The 15,652-nt window shown below is 37.6% G+C and overlaps 1 protein-coding gene across 2 annotated transcripts in view; it reads left to right on the forward strand.

Moving 5' to 3' along the window:
* Positions 1 to 15,652, forward strand: part of SNTG1 (syntrophin gamma 1) — an 888,982-nt gene that overhangs the window by 673,741 nt on the left and 199,589 nt on the right. For both annotated transcript variants that reach the window (XM_019822638.2, XM_019822636.3), the window contains exons 11-12: positions 7,785 to 7,867; positions 14,588 to 14,718. In XM_019822638.2, coding sequence (XP_019678197.1) covers positions 7,785 to 7,867; positions 14,588 to 14,718 — 214 coding nt within the window. The remainder of the gene's footprint in view (positions 1 to 7,784; positions 7,868 to 14,587; positions 14,719 to 15,652) is intronic.

Below are 15,652 nucleotides of genomic sequence, written 5' to 3' on the forward strand. Positions count from 1 at the left end.
TCTCCCATTTGGTCAGTTGCCTTTTAGTTTTGTTGATTGTTTCCTTTGCAGTGCAGAAGCTTTTTATCTTGATAAGATCCCAATAGTTCATTTTTGCTTTTAATTTCCCTGCCTTTGGAGATGTGTTGAGTAAGAAATTGCTGTGGCTGAGGTCAAAGAGGTTGTTGCCTGCTTTCTCCCTTAGGGTTTTGATGGTCTCCTATCTCACATTTAGGTCTTTCATCTATTTTGAGTTTATTTTTTGTGAATGGTGTAAGAAAGTCGTCTAGTTTCATTCTTCTGCATGTTGCTGTCCAGTTCTCCCAGAACCATTTGTTAAAGAGACTGTCTTTTTTCCATTGGATACTCTTTCCTGCATTGTCAAAGATTAGTTGGCCACACAGTTGTGGGCCCAGTTCTGGGTTCTCTATTCTATTTCATTGGTCTATGTGTCTGTTTTTGTGCCAACACCAGACTGTCCTGATAATTACAGCTTTGTAGTAGAGGCTAAAGTCTGGGATTGTGATGCCTCCCACTTTGATTTTCTTCTTCAATATTACTTTGGCTAATTGGGGTCTTCTGTGGTTCCATTCAAATTTTAGGATTGCTTGTTCTAGCTTTAAGAAGAATTTTGATTGGGATTGCATTGAATGTGTAGATTGCTTTCGGTAGTATTGACATTTTAATAATATTTATTCTTCCTTTCCATGAGATTGGAATGTTTTTCCATTTCTTTGTATCTTCTTCAATTGCCTTCATAAGCTTTCTATAGTTTTCAGCATACAGATCTTTTACATCTTTGGTTAGGTTTATTCACAGGTATTTTATCGTTCTTGGTGCAATTGTAAATGGGACCAGTTTCTTTATTTCCCATTTGTTGCTTCATTATTTTTTTTTTATTTTTTTTTCAACGTTTTTATTTATTTTTGGGACAGAGAGAGACAGAGCATGAACGGGGGAGGGGCAGAGAGAGAGGGAGACACAGAATCGGAAACAGGCTCCAGGCTCCGAGCCATCAGCCCAGAGCCTGACACGGGGCTCGAACTCACGGACCGTGAGATCGTGACCTGGCTGAAGTCAGACGCTTAACCGACTGTGCCACCCAGGCGGCCCTGTTGCTTCATTATTAATGTATAAAATGCAATTTTATTGTACATTAATTTCTGTACATTAATTTTGTATCCTTCAGTTTTGCTGAATTCATGTATCAGTTCCTGGAGTCTTTTGGGTTTTCATGTAGAGTATCATGTCACCTGTGAAACTGAAAGTTTGACTTCTTCTTTTCCAATTTTGATGCCTTTGATTTCACTTTGTTGTCTGATTGCTGATGCTAAGACTTCCAACACTATGTTAAACAACAGCAGTGAGAGTGGACATCCCTGTCGTGTTCCTGACCTCAGGGGGAAAGCTCTGAGTTTTTCCCCATTGAGGATGATATTAGCAGTAGGCTTTTCAGACATGGATTTTATGATGTTTAGGTATGTTCCTTCTATCCTGACTTTCTTGAGGGTTTTAAGAAAGGATGCTGTATTTTGTCAATACTTTTTCTTCATCTATTGAGAGGATCATATGGGTCTTATCCTTTCTTCTATTAATATGATGTATCACATGGATTAATTTGAGAATATTGAACCAGCCATGCAGCCTGGGAATGAGTCCCACTTGATCATGGTGAATAATTCTTTTCATATGCTGTTGAATTCAATTTGCTAATATCTGGTTGAGAATTTTTGCATCTAATTTCATCAGGGATATTAACCTATAGTTCTCCTTTTTTGTGACTCCCCTCTCTGGTTTAGGAATCAAGGTAATGCTGGCTTCATAGAATGAGTCTGGAAGTTCGCTTTCCATTTCTATTTTTTGGAATAGCTTGAGAAGGATAGGTATTATCTCTGCTTTAAATGTCTGGTAGAATTCCCCAGGAAGCCATGTGGTTCAGGGCTCTTATTTGTTGGGAGATTTTTGACAACTGATTCAATTTCTTCACTAATTATGGGTCTGTTCAAATTTTCTATTTCTTCCCATTTGATTTTTGGTATTGTGTGAGTGTCTAGGAATTTGTCCATTCCTTCCAGGTTATCCTGTTTGTTGGCATATAATTTTTCATAGTATTCTATGATAATTCCTTGTATTTCTGAGGGATTGGTTGTGATAAATACATTTTCATTCATGATTTTATCTATTTGGGTCCTCTCTCTTTTCTTTTTGAGAAGCCTGGCTAGAGGTGTATCAATTTTGTTTATTTTTTAAAAAAACCAACTCTTGGTTTCATTGATCTGCTCTACTGTTGGTTTTGTTTTGTTTTGTTTTGGATTATATATTGTTTATTTCTGCCCTGATCTTTATGATATCTCTTCTTCTGCTGTTTTTGAGGTTTCTTTGTTGTTCTGCTTCTAGTTCTTTTAGGTGTGTTGTTAGATTTTGTATTTGGGATTTTTCTTGTTTCTTGAGATAGGCCTGGATTGCGATGTATTTCCCTCTTAGAACTGCCTTTGCTGTATCCCAAAGGGTTTGGATTGTTGTGTTTTCATTTTCATTTGTTTCAATATATATTTTTTATTTCTTCTTCTATTGTCTGGTTGACCCATTCGTTCTTTAGTAGGATGTTCTTTAACCTCCATGCATTTGGATGTTTTCCAACCTTTTTCCTATGGTTGATTTCATGTTTCATAGCGTTGTGATCTGAAAGTGTGCATGGAGGGCTGTTTTGTGACCCAGTATATGATCTATCTTGGAGAATGTTCCATGTGCACTGGAGAAGAAAGTATATTCCATTGCTTTGGGATGCAGAGTTCTAAATATATTTGTCAAGTCCATCTGGCCCAGTGTATCATCCAAGGCCATTGTTTCTTTATTGATTTTCTGCCTAGATAATCTGCCCATTGTTGTAAGTGGAGTATTAAAGTCCCCTGCAATTACCACATTCTTACCAACAAGATTGCTTAGGTTTGTGATTGTTTCATACATTTGGGTGCCTTCGAATTCAGTGCATAAACACTCATAATTGTTAGCTCTTCTTGATGGATAGACACTGTAATTATTATATAATGCCCTTCTTCATCTCTTGTTACAGTCTTCAGTTTAAAATCTAGTTTGTCTGATAGAAGTATGGCTGCTGCAGCTTTCTTTTCACTTCCAGTAGCATAATAGGTAGTTCTCCATCCCCTCACTTGCAATCTGAAGGTGTCCTCAGGTCTACAATGAGTCTCTTGTAGACAGCAAATAGGTGGGTCTTGTTGTTGTTGTTGTTGTTTTTTATCCATTCTGATACCCTATGTCTTTTGATTGGAGCATTTTGTCCATTTATATTCAGTGTTGTTATTAAAAGACATGGTTTTAGAGTCATTGTGATTTCTGTAGGTTTCATGCTTGTAGTGATGTCTCTGGTCCTTTGTGGTCTTTACAACATTTCACTCACAGAGTTCCCCTTAGGATCTCTTGTAGGGCTGTTTTAGTGGTGATTAATTACTTCAGTTTTTGTTTGTTTGGGAAAACCTTTATCTGTCCTTCTATTCTGAATGACAGACTTGGCTGCATATTTTCCCTGTTCATTACATTGAAGATTTCTTGCCACTCCTTTCTGGTCTGCCTAGTTTCAGTAGATAGATTGAAACTACTACCCTTATGTGTCTACCTTATGTGTAGGTTAAGGCCCATTTGTCACTAGCTGCTTTCAGAATTCTCTCTTTATCTTTGTATTTTGCCAGTTTCACTATGATATGTCATGCAGACGATCGATTCAAGTTATGTCTGAAGGGAGTTCTCTGTGCCTCCTGGATTTCAATGTCTGTTTCCTTCCCCAAATTGAGGAAGTTCCCAGCTACGATTTGTTCAAGCGCACCTTTGGCCCCTTTCTGTCTCTCTTCTTCTTCTGTAACTCCTATGATACAGATATTGTTCCGTTTCATTGAGTCACTTAGTTCTCTAATTCTCCTCTTGTGATCCAGAATATTTTTTTCTCTCTTTTTCTTAGCTTCATCTTTTTCCATAATTTTATCTTCTATTTCACCTATTCTCCCCCTTCCTCTTCAATTCTGGCTATCACCACTTCTCGTTTATTTTGCACCTCGTTTACAGCAATTTTTAATTCACCATGACTATTTTTTAGTTCCTTGATTTCTGCATAATAGATTCTCTGCTGTCTTCTAGGCTGTTTTTCAACTCCAGCAATTAATCTTATGACTATTATTCTAAATTCTTGTCCAGTTATATTGTTTATATCTTTTTTGATCAATTCTTTAGCTGTCATTTCTTCCTGGAATTTCTTTTGAGGGGAATTCTTCCGTTTCATCATTTTGGCTACTTTTCTGTCCCTTATGTGTTTTGAAAGCTTGTCACGTGTCCTGTTCCTGCAAACACTACTATATTAAAGAGGGGTCATACACTGTCCAGGGCCTGGCCCTTCAGGAGGTGTATTTGGAGAGTGTTACTTGTTCTCTGTTGTTGTGACTCTGGTTGCTTTATCTCCCTACTCGTAGTGATGTTTTGAACCCTCCAATAAGTGTGCTTTGATTTGTTCTTGAAGTAGCCCTGGAAAGTAAAACAAAGAAACAAAAACAAACAGAAAGCAAAAACACTCAAACACACACAAACAATCAAAAATCCCAAAAACAAAAACCAGGAACACCAGCTACAAGTAAACAACAGGTGGAGGCAGATAAGGAAGGTCCCTGATCCCATACAAAGAGAGACATGACTGGGACGGGGAAAATAAAGGGTAAAAAAGGACCAGAGAAACTATATGGCTTAATCCAGAGAGAGAGAGAAAGGAAAATAAAGAAGGAGGCAGGGAAAAAGAAAATAAAATAATTTATCTAGACAGAGAAACTTTAAGGCTTAACCCCAAGAGAGAGAAGGAGAATAAAGAAGGAGGTGTAGAACATGTATCAAAAGAATGGATTAAATACGTCTGCTTAAACAAACTAGCAACCAACAACCAGAGTAACCAGACTAGAGGAGGGACGAGATAAGAAGGAGAAAAGGTAGAAAGAATGTATCTACATAGTAAGAATTGTCTGAGAATTAAATCAGGCAAAGCAGCAGCGCTGGTCTGGAGGAGGGGCTGTCTGGTTCCTCCCTGTCAATCCCGCTCCAGGAGACTGGCAGTTACCCAGCACCAGGGGGCGTGGTTTGGTGTGGGCGGGTCCGCCTCCACTGTGGGCCCCCTGTCTGTCCCCAGGACCTTCTCCATGGACAGCGTGTCCCAAACTACTGTGTTCGAACTGTGGTGTGGATGCAAATGATGGGGTTTGTCCTGCTCCGCCTACTCCCATGCCCAGCGCTCAGCTGGGATTTAAACTCTGGCTCTGCACCCCCCACCCCCACTCCGCCCCCTGGTACTGGGGAAGCACCTGTCCATGTTGCCCGGTATGTGGTCCTCAGCCGGCGGGTGCAGGCAGGCTTTGCCCTGTCCCACAGCACTCCAGGGAGGGGACCACTGTCTCCCACTGCAGACGGCACTCCTGACCTAGCCACCGAGCCCGGGCTGGCTCCTCTCCTCCCCTTGTGGGAGAACAGGACAGTCGGCCCCAGTCCAGAAAAGGCCCCGCAGTTAGAGATGCGATCCCTCTCCATCGCCGGTCGCGGGTCAGAGGTTTTTCTCTCGGCCAGATACAGTCCTGTGCTTCCCCAGCCGCTCTTTCTCTTCCCTTTGTTGCTCCGCAGAAGAGGATCCCTCTCCTCCATTCATTTTGTCTTCCCCAGTTCTCAGTCATGCACCTGTGGCCCGTCAGGTTGTCCTGCTGGGTCCCTGGACGTGAGACTGTCTCTTTTCCTCCCCGACTCTCAGAGTTAAAAGTCCTTTAGCTTCAACAGTACTTTGATTGAAAGAGGAGGGAACTGCGGGTCCCCTCACTTCTTCACCGTGTTCCAAGATCGATATGGTATATTTTTGAATATTTATTTGGAATGCCAAATTGAGCTTGTATTCCTGGGATAAACACTACATGGTGATGAAAAAAAAAATTTATTGCTGGTTTCAATTTGCTAATATATTAAGACTTTTTTGAAAACAAATGTTCGTGAGGGATATCCATATATACATCTTGTTAATGTTTTAGTGGGATTTTGGTGGCAGGGTTTTTGACGTTTTCACGTACATTGTGCAGTGGTAACTCCTCCTTTATTCCCACAAAGAATTTGCTTAACAGTAATAGTATATATTTTCTTAAATCATTTAGTAAACTCACCAAAGAAGCAATCTGAGCCTAGAATTATAGTTTTTATTTTGTCTGAATTAATCTCTTCAGTGCTTATAGGACTTTTTCTGATACTCTTTTCTTCCTTTGTAAGGTTTGGTAAAATGTTTTTCAAGATTTTTTTTTGCCATTTTAACTAAGTTATGAATTTAATTGCATGAAGTTATTCATATCATTTTATTATTCCTTTTAAGATTTGTTGACTTGCTCGACTTGCAATAATACTACCTCTTTTGTTCCTGATATCAATAACTTGTATTTTCTCACTCTTTTGCCCCATCACTTTTCCTATGGGTTTTATTAATCTTTCCAAAAAAACCCATTTTTGTCTTGGTTAATTTTGTCCATTCTTTTGTTTCAATCTTATTATTTTCCGCTTCACTTTTATTGTTTTCTATCTTCTATTTACCTTGATTTATTTTCTCTTTCATACCTAACTCTTTAAGGTGAAAGCATAGATCATTAACTTTGTACCTTTCTTTTGTGCATTCGTTTAAATCTTGGAATATCACTGACAAGACTGCTTTAGATCTGTCACAGAATTTGACATAGCATTTTATTCTGCTCAAAATGGATGTAAATTTGAAAGGAATATGTTTATGCATTAAAATAGTGTCTCATAAGAGAAAATGCAGATAAACCTCAAAAGAAAAATTAGCTAAAACGAAGTATGAAATCCTTAAGATTTAAAAAGTAGAAAAACTATATTCATGCTGGTTTGGAGAAAAGCCTGTGATCCTCTTCTTAGCACCAGGAAAGCTATGGAACTTTAGAGTGATAAAAATGGAAAACAAAATCACTTCCTTCTTCAACACATTAGTTAATGTTAGGAGTGTCACCTAGGACCTCTCATGTTTGAATTTAAGTATAAGATTTAAATAAAAATTGGGAGTCAATTATATCAATAGTACATATTTATCAACATTTGTACCTTCAAAACGTATAATGTTTTCAAATAACGCAATTCATCAAAAATCAAGAAATACATAATTCTAATCCTGACTGTAAAAATTACTGCATTGTGAAAGCTGAGTTTAAGACACCCATTACTCATACTTAGGTTTCTCGTGAGAATCTGATGTGAAGCTTTTTAGTTTCAATTTCACCAATTTAGATAGCATCAGTGAAGGTACTTCCAATTATAGCATATGCCTAGAACATTTATAAAGAAAGAGCCCATGCAAACTTTATTTGCATCATGAAAAATGATGATAACTACCAATATGATTTGCAAGTAGGTTGAAATGTGACAGTGAATGGAACTTTGTAGAGGAACCAAATTCTGCACAATTGTAAGTATGGGTCATAAGCGTAGGTCACTTGGGATAATGGAATTCAATAGCAGTTCTACAAGGTTGTATGTTTTTATTAATAAAGCTTCGCATCATTTCTGAAATCAAAGATAAACACATGGGTATCCTTCAGGGTCCCATTTTAGTCACTTAGCCTACTTGCAAAACTGTGGCTTTGATAGAAGTGAGGTAAAAATGTATTTTAGTAACTGATTTCATGGTATTATCGAGGATCTGGAAAAATACAATGTAGAATGCAGTCTAGCACATTTTGGTGTTCTGACCAGTGGGGTGTTGTGATTTTTTTTTCCTGCAGGTGCTCCAAGTGACCAGAGCAGTGGTACCTCCTCTCCTCTTTGTGACAGTGGGTTGCATCTCAACTATCATCCCAACAATACAGTAAGATGGCCAAGGCATATTCAGACTAATAAGGAGATAACACAAAGAAAGGCAGAGAATATGTGTGTGTGTGTGTGTGTGTGTGTGTTTTCCTATTTTCCTATTTTCCAAAAACTGCTATCGAATCTCATTGCTCTGATATAGTTGAAGTCCTTGTTTGCTTCATCCTTTAAGAATTATGATAAACCAGGGGACATCTGGGTGACTCAGTCGGTTTAGTATCTGACTCTTGGTCCGCCTCACAAATCTCACGGTGAATTCGAGCCCTGCAGCTCTGTGCTGGCAGTGTGGAGCCTGCTTGGGAATCTCTCTTTCGTCTCTGTCTCTGCCCCTTCTCTGCTTGCGTGCTCTTTCTCTCTCAAAATAAATAAGTAAACTTCAAAGAATTAGGGTAAACCAGGAAAAAATAAATAGGTCAATTATTAATTTTTAAAAATTTTTTGATGTTTTTGTTTTTTGTTTTTGTTTTTGTTTTTGTTTTTTTTTTTAAGAGAGAGAGAGAGAGACAGAGCACAAGCCGGGGAGGAGAAGAAAGAAAGGGAGACACAGAATCTGAAGCAGGCTCCAGGCTCCAAGCTGTCAGCACAGAGCCTGACTTGGGGCTTGAACTCATGAACCATGAGATCATGACCTGAGCTTAAGTCAGAGGCTTAACCGACTGAGCTACCCACGTGCCTCAGTCAATTATTTTTTAATGTCATTTTTCTCCTCTCAGGTCTGCATTAAGCCTTTTGCAAGCTAATGAGACTAACTTCGTGAGATCACATAACATCATGTAATCATTTTATCATAGTGCATATTATACGTAATTTCATGCTCTAAATGATTTGACATGATTTTTATCATTTTTCCTTTGAAATCATTTAGCTGAAAGTAGCTGTTTAATTTTCCTTTTGGTAAGATTTCTTAACGATCTGCCGGCATACCAGGAAATTAACACAAAGCGAGAAAGATCTGACATCATATTAAAACATAATGAATGTTAAACTACACATGTATTTAATCACTGATAAAATTGGCATGTTTGTTTTACATACATTTAATAAAACGTTAAATTTCCTTTTCCACTTGTAGTTTGGGGCAAGCAAGTTTTTTTGTTTGTTTTTGTTTTGTTTTGTTTTTTAATAAACATGTTTGAACTCCTTATATCTCACCCTTCAAAACGTTCACACATCTTCAAGTCAAAGCAGTTTTCTCAGGTTATGTGCGAGTCGAACTTTCCGCTGGGATCACAAACATGAAGAGCAGCAGAGCGGAGATTAAACAGGAATTTATTTTTCTATTCTGCATATTAGGTTATAAAACACCTGTAGGTTCTGACTTGGATGATTCGTCTTCCACTTGAAATTCTTGCCCTAATTGTGGCGTTTTACTCCTTTTGAGCATCTCCAACCTTCATTGTACATCACTGCATCACTACTGTTCTTTACCTGCGTGCCTTAGGTACTCGAGTCCTATTATAGTTTTATTATTCTTTGCTCCTAAAGAGGAACCCTTGGCAAGACCAAGGGTTATCTCTACCTGCATCAGCCAAGCACATCTGGGTGTATTTAATCCGATCTCCTCTCTTACTTTTGTTACCAGAGAAATAATTGTCACATTATAGATGACATTTAAAACACTGATCTTCAGAAGGTGGCAAGATCTGAGTAGTTTCAACATTGATTTCCTAATGAGTAAATAAATAAATGCATTCTGTGCCGCCATTACCACACTTCTCAATTAGTTGACTTCCAGTCTCCAAACAAATCTTCACGTCTTACCTCAGGAACCGCTCACCTTCTTTCCTTACGATCTAGATGCTCTTGGTGCTTCTGATGCCCTTCCGGTCCCCTTTACTGGGCTGGTGCACCTACTACCCCCAGCTGCTGTGAGTGCTGGTTACCTGCCCCCCAAACCGCCCCATTCACTGCTGACCTCTCTTGTAAGGACCCTGTGCCTAGGAATCTGGAATCACGACTCCTGGGGGATGGCTGCAGCCTACAACTTGAGGCCTCTCTTCAGGAGTCCCCATCTCTGGCGAAGTTGCTCCCTGTCTCATCCGCTGCTTCCCTCAGTCCTCACAGGTTTCTCCTGAGAACTTTCCCTTCTCATCTCATTGACCCAAAGTCTCCATCTTAGCTCTGCTCCTTAGACACGAAAGAAGAGCTCCTTGACTTCAGAGTGGAGGAAGCTGTTTAGTCATATTTTCATTCTAGTTCTTGTCCTTGTATCCTTGGATTCCTTTATGATAATGAGAAATAGAGAAGTCACCATGGGTGGGCTATAGGTAAGAATCAGTCAGGTTTTAACTTATCCCACTGACATACATAAAAACATGTATGAAATTAATTTCATGAACTGTGCCTGTATGGGGTTGCTTGCTATTATGTCCTCCCTTAGAAAGGCATAACTAAAACAAGAAAATCACTCAGTAATTCTATAACATGACTGTTCCAAGTAAACCCAGCTATATAAAATAAAAAAAATTGTCATAAATCTTCCTTACAGGGATTATGTCTTTCCATTTTCAAGAGGCCTTTTGTTTTGCTTTTAGCATTAGGGTTGGACATGATTTTGACATCCCTGAAGATCTTTAAGTGCAAGCGAATTCATGATACTTACCATGATTTTAGAGAATAAAGATCCAGACATATGTAAATTGACATAGAATGCATTAAATTAAAAAAAAATCAATGTGTTTCAATTAAATGAATTTTTGCTGAGAACCTACTTTTTGGAAACACTTTTTAGGTACCATGGGGAGAAGTTAATTGTGTTTCCTGACCCAGAAAGTTTAAAATTCAGATCTATAGACAAATGCATAAAATTAACTATGATAGAAGCAGAAAAAGAACAATGGATATAGCCTTCTGATATCAGAGAGAAGGACTGCTAGAGACTTGGAATATCGGACTTAATTGAGCTCAACAAACATTGAGGGACCACAAACCAAATTTTGTTCTGATGCCTATCATGGAATAAGGGTTCAGGCCCGATCAGATCATACCGACTTACCCAGCCGGGTGCTATCCTGTGTTTCTCTTCTATAAGGTGTGGAGAGTAGAGGATATTGCTTCTCAAAGATTTATAAAATTAGGAGCAGTCAAAGGCATGCTTTCTTCTGACCCATCAGTAAATAAATGAACAGTGAGAACTGGGAAGGAAGTATGTACTATGAGACATATTTTCCACAGAATGTGTGCACGTTATAAATAGTCTCCTGAAGAGAAACATTCAATTCTCTGATGTGTCTAAATCTTTAAGTCTATCCTGGACAAGGCAACCCATTGTTTTAATTCCTATGCCTTAATTATTCTCTGAAGCAAATTTTGAGTAAGTAGGCATGAGTTTTGTTTTCTGAAACAGCATTTTAAACATATGGGAAAATATTTTAACATTACCCCATCTTCTTACTAAAAATATAGTCTAGTCCTTCTAAGGACCCCAGGTCACCAATTTTAGGGGATAAAAGAGTCCTTTGGTTTGCCAGCCAATATGAAAAAAAAAAAAGAATTTGTTTTGTGTCCACCAGAAGACTTAAATTCAGATAATTAGCTAACCAAATTCTGAGAAATGTTTTTCATAACTGTATACCTTTAATGAATATTTTTTATGCCAAGTCCTTAACAAAATCCGGATCAGCATTTTGCTCTGTATTCGATTCTATTTTGGTATGATGCTATTCTTGAGTGGCAATTGCATGGCAATATACTTTAAAATGTGTTAACCTTGGGGAAAATAATCTATTTTAAAGCAAAGAATATCTAAATATTACTTTTCCATTCACATTATTAATATTCTAAGAAACAACATTCTTGACATTGAAGAACAAAGCTCCTGAAAAGTAGTTATGATCCTTGAAATTAAAAAAAATGTTGGTTCTAGCTCATATATAATTAAAAACAACCCTAAGACTACTGTTAAAGAAAAAACTAGAAAGAAAATTTTATTCAACTTTCACAATTAAAGATAAATAATCTTCAAAGAGCACTATATATTCCATTATAAATAAAAGATCTATAAAATGAAATTAAAACTGAAAGTTTCAGTAGCTCAAGTGGGACTTATTTCATATTTTTTATAAGGAGGCAATATAAAAGAAAGTGACAATGGCAACTTTGTTCATGAAAGTATCAAGGTGCAGTGCTACATCAAAGACGTGTCAAATTTCACACGTATTTTCATACTTGAAATATTTCATTTCATATGTTCATAGAAGACTATGAAGTCATATAAAACACGATTTGTAAAACTTACTATACTCGTGTGTTGGTGATTACCATTGTCCTCAATAATCCATCGCTTCAGTCATTATGTTCTGTTACGGTTTCTATGTCATTTGTTTGAGGAACATATAAAGTGAGGGGAACTATTTGTACTTTTCAAGAAAGAAGAGGAACCATCATCTTTAAATAATTTGCCTAGAATCAAGTAGCCAAAGAGTGAAATAATCACGACAAAAATCCTAATTATTCTTTGCAAAGTTTCACTTGCAAGTGAATATGCAAGTGAATTTGCATACTTGCAAGTATGACTGGTAAATGTTGTGCGATGAGAGATGTGATGGCCCTAGAATCGTAAAGATGTGGATCTGAGTGGATCTGCCTAGCACTGTCATTTGCAGCCTGGCTGACTTGGGTCAATTATTTACTGTAAAATTTCTCAGGAGAGCCCCATGTGCATGGGGTCCTGTGAGTGGGTTCCAGACATACTCTGATATGTGCTTAATAGTCATTGGTAGACCCTGGGACACTCTCATTCCCTATAGTCTGCTCTGACCACAGAAACCTAGTCTACGTACCCTAGTATGTTACTCAGGATCATTATTTCTTCGAGTGCCTTCATGCAGAAAAGGTGGGGAAGCAATAATTTAATGGGCCTAAAAATAGCTTTAGGTTTTTCTTTTGTAAATGGAGCCTTTTAACAAGCTTATCGTTGGAGATAGGCACAATAAAACACAGATCATTTAAATAAATTGCTCCGCGGTTAAAGGACTCGTCAGTTGGGAAATTGGCATTTTGGAACCCAGGTGATCTGATTCTGATTCAGAGCTTGAGCCTTCGTCACCCTGTTGTATACTGCCACCTAACTGACCTCATTTCACATGGTGACCGTCTATAACATGAGACATCAAGGCCAGAAGCAGGATTAACATGAAACCTACGTTTGTGCCTTTGCAGTCACAAGATAAGCATTAAAACCTAGGTGTCTTGGAGACCAATCACCAGTAGGGGGCCCCTCACTGGATGGTCTTAGCAAGGCTGCCTTTGCCTTCCTACCCAGTGTCCTCAACAACTGGAAGGATTTAGTAGATATTTATTGGCGCAGTGGGTGCATTAACATAATAATGCCAAACAGCATGTGACCTTTAGTGAAAACAGTGGAAGCAATTTTGAAGAAATTAATACCTTAAAATGTTAGAGGTGCCTGACTGGCTTAGTCAGGGGATCCTGGGACTCTTGATCTCCGAGTTCTGGGTTTGAACCCCCTGTTGGGTGTAGAAATTACTTAAAAATAAAATCTTTAAAAAAATGTTAATGATAATATTGAGACTAATGGAGTTTCAAAATCTAGACTAAAATAGAATTTCCTAACATCATCACTCAAAAATTATAGAATCTATAGAACATAAAGAAATCAGATCATGCCTTGGCCCTTACAATCCATGCAAACTTAAATATCAAGATTATTCCAGGTACTGCTGCCAGGAAGAAATTGTAAAGTAAGGCTGAAATAATGAAAGAAGCGTGGATCATCATCAAGTGTGAAAAGCCCAAATTTTATTCAAATATATGTTTCTTCTATACATAAGGAAAAAGACCCAAACTTCTTTTTTTTTTAATTTTTTAATGTTTATTTATTTTTGACAGAGACAGAGAGACAGAGAAAGAGAGACAGACAGAGACAGAGCATGAGTCGGGGAGGGGCAGAGAGAAAGGGAGACAGAATCTGAAGCAGGCTCCAGGCTCTGAGCTGTCAGAGCCCGACGTGAGGCTCGAACTCACGGACCGCGAGATCATGACCTGAGCCGAAGTCAGACGCTCAACCGACTGAGCCACCCAGGAATCCCAAAAGACCCAGCTTTTTAATGAAACTTAAAATACATGTAATTTTAAACCAGCAGTGGTTGATTTAACATCAATTTAAAACAATATAAGAACATACAAACATTTTATAAACTTGAAGTTAAAACACTGGACAGAGATTTCCTTGAGTAGTTTTTAAAAGTTGTTTTATAAGAAATTCATTCTACTCAAAAATATTTACAAGTAACTGATAAATTACGAGCATGTATAACACTGTTTAGCGCTTAGCCAATACTCAGAAAATATTGGGTAATTGAATGAACGACAACTTATTCTTATATTTGTCACTCATTACTTCCTTGTAACTTGTCCCATATTTCCATTCCTGAATGAATTCAGTTCTGTCACCCTTTTATTTTTTTCTCCCTTCTCCCCACTCCATTTTTTCATAGGCTTTCCCTGCCATTCTTCATCTCCATTATTCCCTCCTCATTTTCTTATATAATTCCATTAATAAGGAAGTTAAAAATACAAATTTATTGGTGATGAATATGGATTCCTTTCTGAGGCATTCTATAAATGTCTTTTGATTATTTAGGGGGAAAAAACAATCCATCAAATGGAAGGTATTCATAACATAGGAACTCAAAACACAGAAATGGAAAAAAAAAAAAAAAGAAAAAACCAATACTGATTGTTTGTATTCTTTTAGGACACGTTGTCATGTTCGTCCTGGCCAACATCTCCAGGCTTGAGATGGGAAAAACGATGGTGTGACCTTAGGCTGATCCCACTGCTTCATTCACGTTTCTCTCAGTATGTGCCTGGGACAGACTTGAGTCGGTGAGTTCACGCCAGTGAGTTCTGATTTTCTGTTCACTGAAAAGAGGCCTGCAACCAAACTTTTAACATCATATGGCTTACGATTTTTATTCGCAGCACATTTCTAATGGTAGCAAGAAGAACTAAAAAAAAAAAAAAACAATAGTGTAACTCAAACATTTATGAATCTGATGATAAAAGACATCCAGTTAATGCCCTGACTCTGCTACTAACTTGCTATAATAGAATCAGTGTCCTTAATGGATACGGTTTTATTGGGTTTTGTTTATTTATCTTAGTTTTAATGTTATTTTTTCAAGGAAATTGTATAGTTCTTTTAGATAGCAAGATTTATCTTCATGTACTTGATACTATTCTCATATTATTATCTTTTTAAATAAGCGTAGACCCTAAGTGATGTCCTTTTCATTCTTGAATATTTTTCTCTCTTTTTGTCTTGGTTGTTTATGCCATGGGGTTGTAACTTTTATTCATTTATTTTTTCAAAAGCCTAATCTGGGGTTTTGTTGAAGCTCTTCATTATGTGTATGTATTATAAATAATGAGTTTCTGCTTCTTTCTTGATTGCTTTCATTCCATAAGTTCTTAGGCTTGACTTCTTGTTCTAGTTTCTTGAGTTGGATGTTCTAGGGGTCCAGAAACTTCTCTGTAACAAGTGGTATAGTAAATATTTTAGGCCTTGAAAGGCCTTAGTATCTCTGGCACAACTATTGAATTCTGCCTTTGTTTCATGAAAACAGCCACAGACATTATATAAATGAATGGGTATGGCTGGATTCCAATAAAACTTTATTTATAAAAAAGGTGGCAGGCTACATTTGATCTATAGGCCATAGTTTGGCAACCTTTGGTGTGATCATTAATTTTTCAGACTTTCTTTGCTACTATATGTAGTCAGCAGTGCACGTTTCCATCAAAGTCTGCTTTAGCTATA

The sequence above is a fragment of the Felis catus genome, chromosome F2 (assembly GCF_018350175.1).
Source record: "Felis catus isolate Fca126 chromosome F2, F.catus_Fca126_mat1.0, whole genome shotgun sequence".
NCBI lineage: Eukaryota > Metazoa > Chordata > Mammalia > Carnivora > Felidae > Felis > Felis catus.